This window comes from Aphelocoma coerulescens (genome assembly GCF_041296385.1).
Source record: "Aphelocoma coerulescens isolate FSJ_1873_10779 chromosome Z unlocalized genomic scaffold, UR_Acoe_1.0 ChrZ, whole genome shotgun sequence".
Taxonomy (NCBI): domain Eukaryota; kingdom Metazoa; phylum Chordata; class Aves; order Passeriformes; family Corvidae; genus Aphelocoma; species Aphelocoma coerulescens.
This window is the reverse complement of record NW_027184085.1, coordinates 21428351-21441599: the sequence shown is the minus strand read 5'-3', so window position 1 is coordinate 21441599 and position 13249 is coordinate 21428351. Positions and strand designations below refer to the sequence as shown.

Sequence of the window (13249 nt, the reverse complement as noted above, 5' to 3'; positions counted from 1 at the left end):
TTCTGGCCTGCACTTACAGCCAATGCACCCTCAAAAAGACAACAAACCTTTGTGGAAATGTGATTTGATATGCTAAAAATGTTCCTTTTTAAAAATTAAGACCATTATTATAAATAAAGTATTTCTTTATGGGCATTCATTCAAGCTTTAAGTGTTTCAGGTGCTATAGAAGACAAACAAAATTATCATCAATTCCTTGCCATGTAAACTGAAGCACAGCAACTACCAGCAAAGTACCCAACGCTAAAAATCCTGGGGAGCAGAAGTACCAGGAACACAATGTAATGTGGACTCTACTACCTTTCCTACATGGTGCAAGCTACAGGAAAGGAAATGGTGGCAGGGGGAGAGAAAATCTATCAGAATCCAAGGTGGGGAAATAAAAAATAGCTACATTATATTTTTGGACTGCTCCTGATCATAACACAGATTTATGGATCTAAACAGAAAACAGAAATTTGGATGGAATGATGTGAAACTTTTTGCTATTACAAAAAACGAAAAAAAACAGTAGAGTGTGTTTTCCTTCAGTTATAGAGACATCCTAAGAATTTCATAATAGCAGTAGTAGCATAGTTATAAAATCACCTGTATGAGCTGAGAGTGGTGAATGAGGCCGAGGAAGAGCTGGAGACTGGCTACTGCCCATCAAACTCTTCCTGTTACTTGTTCTACAGCTGTGGGCAAAAAGAGAAAAGAAGACATTAGCATCAGAAATACAGCATGTAGCACATATGGGCATTTTGAGATTCTGCTACTGAGTTCCTTGACTTCCCAGTTTCCTATTAAAAATCAGAGCTATTGTTGTTTTTGTAGGCATGTCCAGGAAGTCAACGATCATAATGGATAATGGCAAAAACAGAAGTTTCCAAAGAAAATGCACCATGGATACTTTTCAGGCTTGCACGTTTGCTGTTCTCTGCGATGACCAGCATTTCCCTGTACAGTCATTTACAAAATATTCTTCTCTGGCTACAGCTTATTTCTTCGCCATACGCTTTTTACAAAATATAAAAATAAATATAATATGAAACACAGTCTCAAGTTTACAGTCACCATTCAATGACTAAACCTATTTCTGTTGCATGGACTGTAGCTTGAAATCACAACTAATGTTAAATCTTGCTCTCTTGCCAGAAAGAGCAAGATTTATCAATCTGAGAATGATATAATAATTATAAATCTAATTATTGAGATAAATTTCACATCTGTGCCTTCTGCCAATGGAACAGATGATAACTAAGATGATGAATGCATTTTTTAACTCATACATTTTTAATCTGCAAAGCCACTAATTTCCCATACCACAAGATCATTAAACAAGATAAAGAGTAAATTAACGCATCTATTAAACATGGGAAAGGAGCTGTTTTTTCTTAAATACATAATACAGTTTTTACATATTTGTTGGCAAATTAGTTTTCTTTTTCCCCTCATTCTGCTACAAAGAATATTCTCACAAACATAAATCCCCGACATGCCAAACATTCATGCAGAAGGAAAATATTATCCTGAACTAAGAGATCTGAGCTGTGTATAAACTGCAGTGCATATGCTAATGTTTACAGCACTGCAATCATAATTTTTCTGTAAAGACTTAGAAAAACTCCAAACTACTATAATGAGATAAATTTATACGCAAAAGCATTTAATTATCAAAGCAGATTCCAAGAGAAGCAGATTCAGATCTTGTTTGTAGATGTCTCAAAAGAATGGATGGAGTTTAATAGCATAAATAGTTAAGAAATACAGATGCAGAAGTACTCCAAAGTAATACAGAAGGGGGGGAAAAAAAAGTCAAGGAAAAGCTGAGTATGAAATCAGTATAGAATATACCCACAATAGGAAAAAAAAGTCCAACACTAAGACCACCCTCCCCTTGAAAAACGCTTTGTGAAGCAGCAAGAGTGCCACTCCCAAATCTCTAATAGGTTAATGCAAAGTCCATTTGTACATTACACTAAGTTGTGCCATATTACTTAATTATTACATTCAATGATTTAACCCATGAGTGTATTATGACCTTTTTAAGAATGTACAAAATTATTGCAAGTTTCACATTTAGAGTACTGGAAAAGTCAAAATTTATTTAAAACATACACTGGCATTTTTAAGCCAAACAAAAAGGAGTAACTTTTTAAATGTGAAATTATATACCTATGTTTTTTACTAATCTATCTAGATAAATTTCTACTTTTTTAATCATGGAACCTAGCAAATATTCCATATTCCATTAGACAACAAAGTTGTATGTTTTCCCCCTTCTCTAAATTTTGTCCAGCTGAAGAGTCATTTAATTCCTCTCTTATCTAAGAAAGCCAAAATTTTCCTTCCGGCTTCATGCAATATCACCGTATTTTTGCTAACTTTCCTCCCTTTATCTGCTACTCTTGTTTTGAAAGCTTGAATAACTGTTTCTTTGCAATTCTCCAATCTAAAATTGAACCCAGGAGAAACTTCTGGTATTCATTCGACATTCATTAAAGACACACAGTGCATCTATCCATGATGATGTGATGGTATCACTACCAACATCTGTGGGGCAGACTGGGAGAACCCATTATGTGACTTGAAAGCAGTTTTGCATGGCAAAAGTTTGGGATTTAAAGGATCGCCACAACTCCTGTCACAAGAAGGAAACACATTTGAAGAACAAAAATTTTAGACACCCTTCACAGATTTTGCTCTTACTTATCACTTGCCCTTATAGAAACGGAGACTTCTATCACTTTTGCCAGAATTTCCTATGTAAATAAACAAATGCCCTGTATTCACTTTTACATTAATGTCCAAACTTTACATTATGCAGGTGAATGTGCAATGTTTTTCACAAATCATTATCAAAGACATCTAATTAAACTTATCTTTGGGCGGTTTTTTTGAAGGCTTTGTATTTTTAATACTCTGGGGAGTATGATGCTATTACCCTCAAATATCAAGATCTTACATAATGAGAAATCTTTCCTCCCTGCTGCCATCTCAAAAAAATCTTTGCTATTAGATGAGATATGGCTGCAGAGAGAATTCATCTTCTGTCACACTCAAATGAAATATTCTACTGAGAAATAAAAAATAAAAGTTATGAAGTCTCCTCTATTTGCCTTACTAGTAAGGTAAGATGCAATTCACTGCACTGAAGGACAAATCCATCCTAGAGCTCTCACTGTAAGCTTTGTTTTTTCAGTTGTGCTTCACAAAGATTTTGAAACAATGTAATCCATCCCATATAATCTGTGAAACACAATTCCTTCCCCAAAATAATGCTATTAAAAGAGGCATTTTGTGGATGAAAAAAAATAAACTTCAGAGAACCTTGAAAGATGATCTAAGATGCCAGAACACCACAAATGGGAAGCAGGGTGGCACAAAGGAAGTATCAAAGCATTACTTACTGAACTGTATTTAGCCTTGAAACAGCAATCTTCCTTATACAAAAGAATCTCAGAAGTTAAAACCATTCTGCAGACAAAATTGTCTTTTCTACATCTCTGCACACATCGAGTAACTTTCCCCTTCTATTGTCTTCATAAAACTATTCTTCTTCCATTCAAATCTGACAAGATAAACCAACTGATATGAGGCAACCCTGAAATAAAGCCTCTTTGTCTGCAGGAAAGTTACAGCCATGCAGGAACACTCTACAGGGATTGTAACTTAGGGAAACATAAACCTTGGTAAATCACAGAGCCCTAACCCTCAAAGTGCAATTCTCTAAGCCTTGAATTTCATGTTGTGATCAGGTTGCACACCAAGAAGAGACTTGCATGCCAGGCAGCAGGTAAGATGCAAAGCTTAGAACACATTTAAAAAAAATTTTTAAAAATTAAAAAAAAAAAAAAAAAAAGAGAAAACCTTTTTACAAGAAGAAAAAGAGCAAGGGAGAACAAAAGAAAAAAAAAATCAAGTCACATTTAATAATAAGTAAACTTTGGGGTGACACAAAACTTGAACAGGACAAAAGTTTACATTTGTTGCCCTTTGCCTTCTTCTCTGCCCCACGAAGATCCTTCCTGGACTTTATTCCTGCCGGGTGACTACGTATCTGGAAGTCATTGACTTTGCACTGTATCAGCACTGCCCTGGACAAATGGCACTGCTCCTTAGAATGAAATTCATAATTTCCTACTTGTTTCCCAAATCCACCCCCCCAGACAGGTTCTGTCTTACCTCCTGTTCTCCGTCACTGACACTCCTGCCCACTTCACTCTTCTCCTCCCTATCCTGATACTTCTCACTATGTCTCACTGTGGGGGAATTCCTCCTTCACTCCAGCTCCAGTATCATTTCCAATGCATTAACTCCAAGTCACTTCTCCAGCTGCTACAGACAATCAATGCTTCTGATGAGAAGCACTCAGGATAAAACAAACAGAAGACACCACATAAAAAGTGCTTTTGCTGAACTTCTTTTGCAGCAAAGCTAGGGTGAACAGCAGCTGCTGAAAGATTCAATCCAGTTGAGAAAAGCTTGATTACTTTGCTCCTTAAATAGCCACAATTCTTCTCAGATCAGGCAAAAGCTATTTGGGGTATAAATGAGGGGAGCTGATAGACTGAAATCAGCAAAGCACAAGACCCAAGTACTAGTAAGGCTGTTAAAATAGAGCTGCATTCCACGATCTCCTGGAAACACTAAACAGAATAAAAAGCTGAAGCAGAAATGCAGTGCTTCTAGGACAGACAATACTTCATCCAAAACTGAAATGCAGGTTTCCCAACACAGTAATCAAGAAATGGCAATAGTCGTGGAAGATATGCACTGAAATGGAAATTTTTGCCTCTGAATGAGGGCTAATAGATGAGCAAATTACTGGCAGTGAAGGTTAATCACTTTCATTTATTCAAGAAAAGTAGAGAAAGCAGACTATTTTGTCAGATTACCACTTGCCATGCTTTTCATGGGAAATATGGCATCAGCCTTACTAATTTATGATTATTTCATTTCACCATCCTCAATTATTAATATTTACACTTGTAATGAAGATGGATTTGGACTGTAAGCTATTACAACAGTTCACCACCTCTCACAGGCTATGCTGAGCACAGCACTACTCCAAAATACACCATCTTAATTCTGGTATTAGTGTAATCTATAGTGGTTTAGCTGGAGGCAAAGATTAAAAGAGGATTTCTCCCATTCTAAGAAGAAGCTGTTACAAACAAATGGTTTTACTTGCTAATACAAGTGCAAAGAAATGAAGGTACCGCCATACCCAGAATGCAAGGCCTAACCAGGTACACAAGAGACACTAATAATGCAAGATCAGCCCTCCCATAAAAGCTCTAGGGATAGAAAAGGTGGTTGTAATTTCTCTGGTGTTAAAATTGCATAGTTGAAAACTACCCCAGCAGGAACATGCTGTCCCTAGCAAGACTTGAGATGTCGTGACTTTGTTTATACAGGAAAGTTAAATTTAAGTTCTATTCCAATTATATTTAACTTGTTATGAAAGTAGCTAAGCTAAGACTTCATAGTTATTATCTTCAGCAACACCACATTGAAGAGTCATTGAAAAGCACACACAGCACTTACAAAAACCCAGAATTTTTAAAGTGAGGAATTTAGTTTGGTTTGTTTTGGCTTTTTTGTCTGGTTGGTTTGGTTTACTTTGTTTTTAAAGAAGAAGCCTTCTGCATTAAAGAGCAGTTCAGTAAGTACTTCCAAGTGCTCCAGAATCCAGACAAGTTCTGTGGGATATTAACTGGAACAAATGCAAAAAGCAGCTGCCCTGAAAAGATGACGCACACCGATACTGCAGCAGCTTCCTTGTCAAAAGCAGCCTTTAAGCTTGTATTTGATGAAGCATCTGCAGACCTAGAAAGCCAAAGTAACACACGGCCCGCACTTAATGCCAGTTCACACCTAGACTGCTCTATGAAAGGAAATAAACTGACCAAGACTGTTCCACACTGAATACTGCAGAATTAGAGTTACACTGGGACAGTCAACAGACTCCATCCCACGGTAACCACTGCTACCCTGTTCTAACTTACAGGTACGAAAGACTAAAGAATAAGGAAGGAAAGGTTTACAATTCTGAGAGATATTTCCTAGATTTAAGTAGCTAAATTTTCAAGGTGATACAATAATGGAGAGACGTGTGCAAACCATCTGAAAGCAAGTAAAATATAGCATCAGTAACACCCAGAAATTTCATTTTATTCTTTTAAAGGCTGTCAGTATTTCACACTCATATCAATTTATTATCATCTAGCAGTATTTTCTGATATATTTTGACTATATGTCTGCATATACACTCTCCAAATCTGGTATGGGTATACAGACGTGTATATAAGCACATACATACATACATACATTGATATTTACATGCATAAAATACATGCATATATTTATATAAATATATATCTCTAAATTCCTACATTTACAACATTGCACATACAGCTAAATGTTCTACTTACTTATACATCCCCTCTCTGTGAGGAATTTTTCTACATCAGTCTGTAACAAGCTGGGAAAAATGGGCTACTGGGATTTAAATTTTAAGTGTTATAATGGAGGGATTCAGATTTTCTTCTTTTGTATGTAAGGTTTAGTCAATTTAAGTAAGGCAAGCTTTAGTCTGAAGAAACAAGAGTGCTGTCAAAACATAATGAACACGGCACACCAAGATGAAGCGTGCAGCTGCTGGCAGCCCTAGTTTGGTGGTCTGTCTCGAACCTTTGCAACACTGCATTAAGTGCTTCAGTTCTGGCTATTGGCCAGGTAAACATGGGCAGTAAGCTACAGATCCTCTCTAGGTGTTCAAAACTGTGCATGCAACATCGTTCTCCTCACCATTAATACCAATTACCAGCAAGCCACCATGTCATCAGAACTTCACCTTTCCTCAACCATACAAAAGAAGAGACTTCAGTATTTTTCTTCAGATTTCTAAACAATAAAAATCTACAGGGAAAATAAAACATAAAATGCAATCAACTAGATGTATGATCACCCTTTCCATGGACTGCCTAAAGGATTCAAACGCAAGACAGCATCACTGCAAAAACAGACACCAGGAAAAAGCACAGAATTGCGAAAACATCTGCCAAATCTCTAATGGTCAGACCTGAGGGAGACTGTCACAAAGACTTCTTACACTGTACAGGGCTTCTCAGTCTCATTTAACCCAGAGTATTACAATACAAATAAGCAGATCCTTAATTATGCCTTCTCAACTGAACTTGCTAGTTGGATGCGTTCAGTGTACTCAGCTTCAGTGACTGCTCTCACTTTTACTCTAGTCAATTTTGATCCATAATTTTTCTTCTTCTTGCATAGGAGAATAATCAGTTGTTAAAAGAAATCAAAATTTCTTCTACTGAATTAGAATGGTATACTTCTGTCTGTCCTGACCCTTCCTAAACCCACTGATTCATATTTAACTTACATAATTAAATATTCATCTCCATAGTAACAAAAAGAGTACTAAGCTAACTACTAACTTCACAGTCGTACAAAATTAATAAATTAGCTGCACACAAGTTAAAGTCTGTAATAATGTCAAAGTGAGCAGGCAGAAGAGTGCAGTCAAAAAGAATGCTCAGGACCACAAACCAGCAGGCCACTGGGCAATTCCGTGTGTACAATTCTGCTTTATTATATATAAACTGACATTTTTGCAACTTCACATCATACAACCCATTGAGAACATGATATTAGGATCATTTAAAACCCACTGCTTCTTGAATTTATAGCTTATTTAGTATTCTGAGAAGGAAAATAAACCAAGTTATTAGGTGAACATCATGTTTGCTATCATACTGAGAAATTTAACTAAATTCGTTGATACATAAATGTTATTCATTCAAAATAGAAAGGTAATTAGGAAGCTAGCACCAGATTTAGAGGAAAAACATGTAGGGCTGGCCTAAATTACTGCCAAGTATGGTTATCTGTATGCTACATAATTCAGAACATGCAAAAAAAAAAAAAAGGAAAAAAAGTAACAACACCCAAACCAAAAACAAAAAACCCCAAACAAGCAAAAAACCCAAAACAAACAAAAACAAACAAAAAACAACCACCAAGAAAACAAAACAAAAAACCGAAACCAAAACACATCCGCATAACAAAAAAAAAAAAAAGAGAGGAAAAAGAAAAGGCTAAGTGGAAAAACCCAAAATCAGTAGCCACTGTGATGGGTTTAGAATATTTAACAAGTGCTATCTTAAAAAAAAGTTGCCATACATCACACCTATTAAGACCATAGCATCACTAGTTTGGAGGTGTTAACCAAACACAGGGCATAGTAGATAACCCTGCAGAAACTGTTTGCATTAGACAGGAAACACCCTATTTACCAGAGGGCGTGCCTGTCCAGGCTGCAAACAGGAGGTTCAAAAAAGAGGCCTCCTTGTGCTTTTGGGCTATCCCCTGCAGTTTACATCAACCCATATCACACCAGATTCTGACTACAGCCTCCTGGCGCATCTCTTGAGCTGAGAGAATGCAGCCAGACACTTCCTACCAAGTTGCGGAGGCCAGGCTGGGGGCAGGATGCTTCTCACACTGAACCGCTGCTGGTTGTTCACAGCTTGGGAGAAACTGAGGGAGGACATGGAGGTGAGTCAGGATGTAGGATGCCATTTCCTCCGGAGCCTCCACTCCACCTCAGGCTGGCATGCTGTCTGCCAGGCTGTAGTACGGACACTGCCACAGGCGGAGCTTGCCACTGGCTCTATCCCTTGCTCAGGAGCTAGGCTGGGGCCCTGTCGCTGCTGCTCACAACACAAGCAGTCAGACTCAGACAAGGCGGCAGCTGAGGGACCTCCTCCTCACCCTTCCATTCCCCCTGATGGGAACAATAATCTTTTCCACATTTACACTGAACAGAGCAGTCAATATAACGGCAACTTTTACCCAGCCAGTGCCTTCAAAAAAAAACCCCAAACAAAACCAATAAACAAATGGGTCCTGTCCCAGCCATATTTCCTTTCAACAACATCCATATCCAGATTCAAGGACTAACCACAGCCAATTCCCAGGACACTTCAGTACTGCCAGGGAGCCAAGCACATATCCTGAGCTTTCTCTAACTCCAGTTGAAACTGAGGCCGGCAGAGTTCAGAATTTAGATAAAACATGGGAGTGTTGCCAAATTACAGACCAAAGACCTGTTTGTCCAGTTACCTACCACAGTGAAACCCTGTTCACCACCTCTCCTGCTTTCTCACTCTGTTTTCCCCTTAGACCTACCCCCTCTTGGGCTTCTTTGCTTCTTACCTGCTTGGAGCACCACTGTTCCTAACTTACCATGTTATCTAGGAATCAGCAGGTCAGGATGATAAGCTATACAGGCCTCTCCATAGCACTGAGCACATTCCCCAAAATGCATGGAGAGGAACTTTAAGGAGTGCTTCTCTTGGCTAAAAGCGTCTGCATGGTGTCAGCACTCAATGGATTAAAGTCTGCCACGTTTTGAAATTACGTAGTTACATGCAGCCAGCCTAAAAAGCCTACTTCCTTGGTAGATGTCTAAGAGACACCTCGAAAATGACCAATTCATTTCCAGTTGGGGGAAGAAAACAAGAAACTATTTAGCTTGCTCTGGTTCTTGCTATGGAAGTTGTGCTTCATCTTCCTTTCAACCTCCTCTGCTCATTGTACCCATTAAAATAATGTATACTGCCAAGGCTTCACACAGAAGTCTACACAGCACCCTTTATCACACGAAACACTGTTGGCTTTGCACTGTACTCCAGAGATGTGCCCCAGGAGAAAAGCCACTAGAAGACAAGGTCCTAGAAATATTTTTTCCTTACATTATTTTACAATATTTTTAGGACAGTTTTAAGGGTTTTTTTCCCCTTTGTCTTCCACACCCCTTCCCCACCCTTTTTTTCCCCTAATAATCTTTAAGTAGCAGAACTAAAGTAATACTAAAATTCAAGGGTAGAAGATTGGGAGCTTCTTGAAGGAAATAGATTTTACATGGGTTTATGTTCTAATTCAGTAGTTCTCTTCTGGTTTAATCCCTAAAATAACTTTAATTATACCTGACTACTTTCTCCTATAATTCAGTAGAAATAATTAATTTTTTCTCAAAAGAGTAGTAAGTCCAGACAGGACTCCTTCTTTCCTTCTTTGATAAATCTGGCAGCTCCGATTCTCTCAAAACTATGAGGGGCAGTACACGATGAATTAAATGTGTTGTCTTCAAAACTTTAGCAAATTCTATCAAAGATTTAAGGAATGAACAGGTAAGGCATCTGACTGAAAGAAAACTATATAGTGGATCAAATACAGTAGTAGAAGAGTCTGAATTCTTTTATTATCACACCCAGTAGGACAAGAGTCTGAATTCTTCTATTCCTACTTGCACAGGATTCCCACTTGGGCAGGGAGAAAAACAAAGGAGGGAAAAGCATTTTAAAAGAGGATAGTCTCCAGAAGACACACGCTCCTACTAAGATAAAGTTACTATTTAACCTCTTGAGAACCAGAAGTGGGGATACACAACTACACATTGGAATGCATTTCAGTGATAAAGCGCAGTTGCCTACTGAGCATTTGACATGTAAGGGAAATGAGCTTCATCCCTTCAGCAGCACTTTCACACTAATTGCTATTGTTTATCTTCTTCCTTCAAATAGGACAGTTGCAAAATATTTGCAACAGATGCTTAATTTTAAACAATGCGACATAAATTTGCATCTTGTCTTTAAGGGAATCAATGCAAATAACAGGAAAAGTGGTCCTATTCCTTTTCCCTTCTCAGTTTTTAAAAAATGCCAGAGGCAATATTATATAACTAAAATGTCACATTTTTTATACAAGAAATATAAAAACTTTGCAATTAATATTCTGTCCTGCCTTTTGTTTGGACGTAAATAGTCAGTAATGCTTAAGCAGTTAATGCACTGGACTTAAGGAAAAAAGAAAAAAACTTTTAAAAAATTAAAACCATTATTTAGGGCAAAATGTGGGTGTTTGAAAACTATGCCCTTTACTGGTTAGGAGACTGAATATGAACAATTAAGTGGAAGGCATTCAACCTCAAAACTACGTCTGTTCCCACAAGACCTCTGGCAGCACCATCAGTGTCCCACATTTGAGCATGCACACATTGACTGCAGCTCAGAAATTCAGTATGCAAACAAAAGACACTCCTCTCTTTACTGAGACCCACATTCTCCTTCCCTCCCACTGACAGCTAACCAAAAGTTTTTTAATTAATCATAATTAAGCATCTAGAAGCATTGTTTTCCCAGGGGAAGGTGAAGAAAAAAAAAAAAGAAAAATCCATTCACTGTGCCCATTCAGCTGTTGGTCTCTGTCGAGCCTGCGGAAGAGGGCATCAATTAATGCCAGCTATGGCAGCTTTCATGAAGTGGGTGCTTGTTCTGTAGCAACCAGACGTCTGCAAAGTTATGCTAAAATGTAAGCGACCAAACACTCTACAGTCATAATGTTAAGACACCACTACTCATATACCTGCAGCCAGCAAAGTGGCATTCCCCACAGTCAGATGGAGCAGTAACAAATTAGAATGTGTTTGTACTGGAGGTCCCAAGCACAGCTATATCCCTTCAGCAGCAAAACAACAAATAATGGTTATAAAAAATGGCTATGTCTGATCTAGCTTTTTTCCACATTAAAACTGAGCTTATGTAACAGACATAACTACTGATCATTATTTTTTATTTAACAGTTTAATGAGAAATTTAACAGAAAAGAAATTATTAAGTATGTGCTGGCATATACCTGACACCATTTACAAATGTACATCGATCTTTCTTCTCCCCACAAATTTTTATTAGATATACAGAATCCACACTTAAGAGTCAGCTGTGTATCTAAACTGGTATAGTCACATAAGCATATCTTCCTTCTAAACACAAAGTTACACCACAGGATAAAAGTATTTTACTGGTTCAGAATTTCCCCAGAAGGAAATAAAAATGAATCACAAGAATACAAAGTGCCTTTTTCAACTGCAATTGTGTACTTAGAAAGCTGTGTCAGCAAAATTAACTTGATACTAGCTATGGCTCAAATTATCACCCCTGTATAAAACCCAGCATGCAGACTAAGTCTAGGAGCAAACTTCAGCTCCACATGGCAATACACCTACTGAGGAAGGCAACCTATCACACAGGCAGATCATCATACTGCAAAGTCACAGTGAGGTAATTGGAAACATCTGAATAATCTCTAGTGAAGCAATTCAAACATCTCCGGGCATAGTCATGAGTGGGGATGACAACACAAGGCCTCTGACATCCACTCACTATATATATATATTTTTTTTTATGGTAATGCTTAATCATCAAGCACCACACAAGCCAGGAAAGATCAGATGATTTATGTGTTTCAGTGTGTTGCCACAGACCTGCACTATATATACATGCACATTTATAGTATTAAAAATAGTATGGCACGGTATTGAAAAAAAGTTTGTGGCATATGCTTCATGTTTCAAGTGACTCAGTGAAGTCAGAAACAAATTATCCAGGCCACTGCAAATAAAGTACTGACAAAGCATTCATGTTATGTCATCAAACATCCCTTCCTTCTGACATGCTATGCCACTTTAGTAATCCAAGTCTCTGAATCACAAACACCGTTCAACTTTAGAACCCCTTTAGCCTGTCCAAGATATGTTTTCTGCAGATCAAAACACCATAGTGCTGGATCATACAGGCTCTGAGGAGAAACAATGCATGACCCAGGGAAAGGCAAATCCTCCTCTGCAATGGTATACTTCAAGCTCCCTCCCACAGCTGCTGACCCAGCATGACTAGAACACAGTATGACTTTAAATTTATCCACATGGTTATGCCTAATGAAAATCCAGTGAGTGAAACTGGAAAATTAGTAGCATCCTTCCAGCAAAAAACCCCAGTACACATTCGGCAGTACAAGTTTCCAAGCAGAGCTATAATGAAGTGAAACATACTTCCATGAATTAATCTGGCCACACAAAATCAACTTATGTCTTTACCAAGATTTCTTACTATGAGTACAGTTTTACAAAGAACAATAGAATTTCCACAATCAAGTAAAAATTATTTCTCATTTACATCTCTCCTAACCACTTCAGTGGTCAATAACACCTTATTCTCTCCTGAAAATCCAAAAACACAGAAACAAGACCCAAAAAAAAAAATTAAAATTACCTTGTATACTTCATATACTTTGTACACCAGACTTAACTCTGTATATCTATACATATCCTACAAGAATACAGGGAAAAGGCTAGGTCCATCTTATACACAGTACAGACTATACAAGCAATTTATGAAAA

At 37.7% G+C, this 13249-nt stretch overlaps 1 protein-coding gene across 8 annotated transcripts in view; it reads right to left on the bottom strand.

Moving 5' to 3' along the window:
• MAST4 (microtubule associated serine/threonine kinase family member 4) overlaps window positions 1-13249 on the bottom strand; it is a 289105-nt gene that overhangs the window by 77747 nt on the left and 198109 nt on the right. For all 8 annotated transcript variants that reach the window (XM_069000723.1, XM_069000726.1, XM_069000725.1 and 5 more), the window contains one exon: window positions 589-677. In XM_069000723.1, coding sequence (XP_068856824.1) covers window positions 589-677 — 89 coding nt within the window. The remainder of the gene's footprint in view (window positions 1-588; window positions 678-13249) is intronic.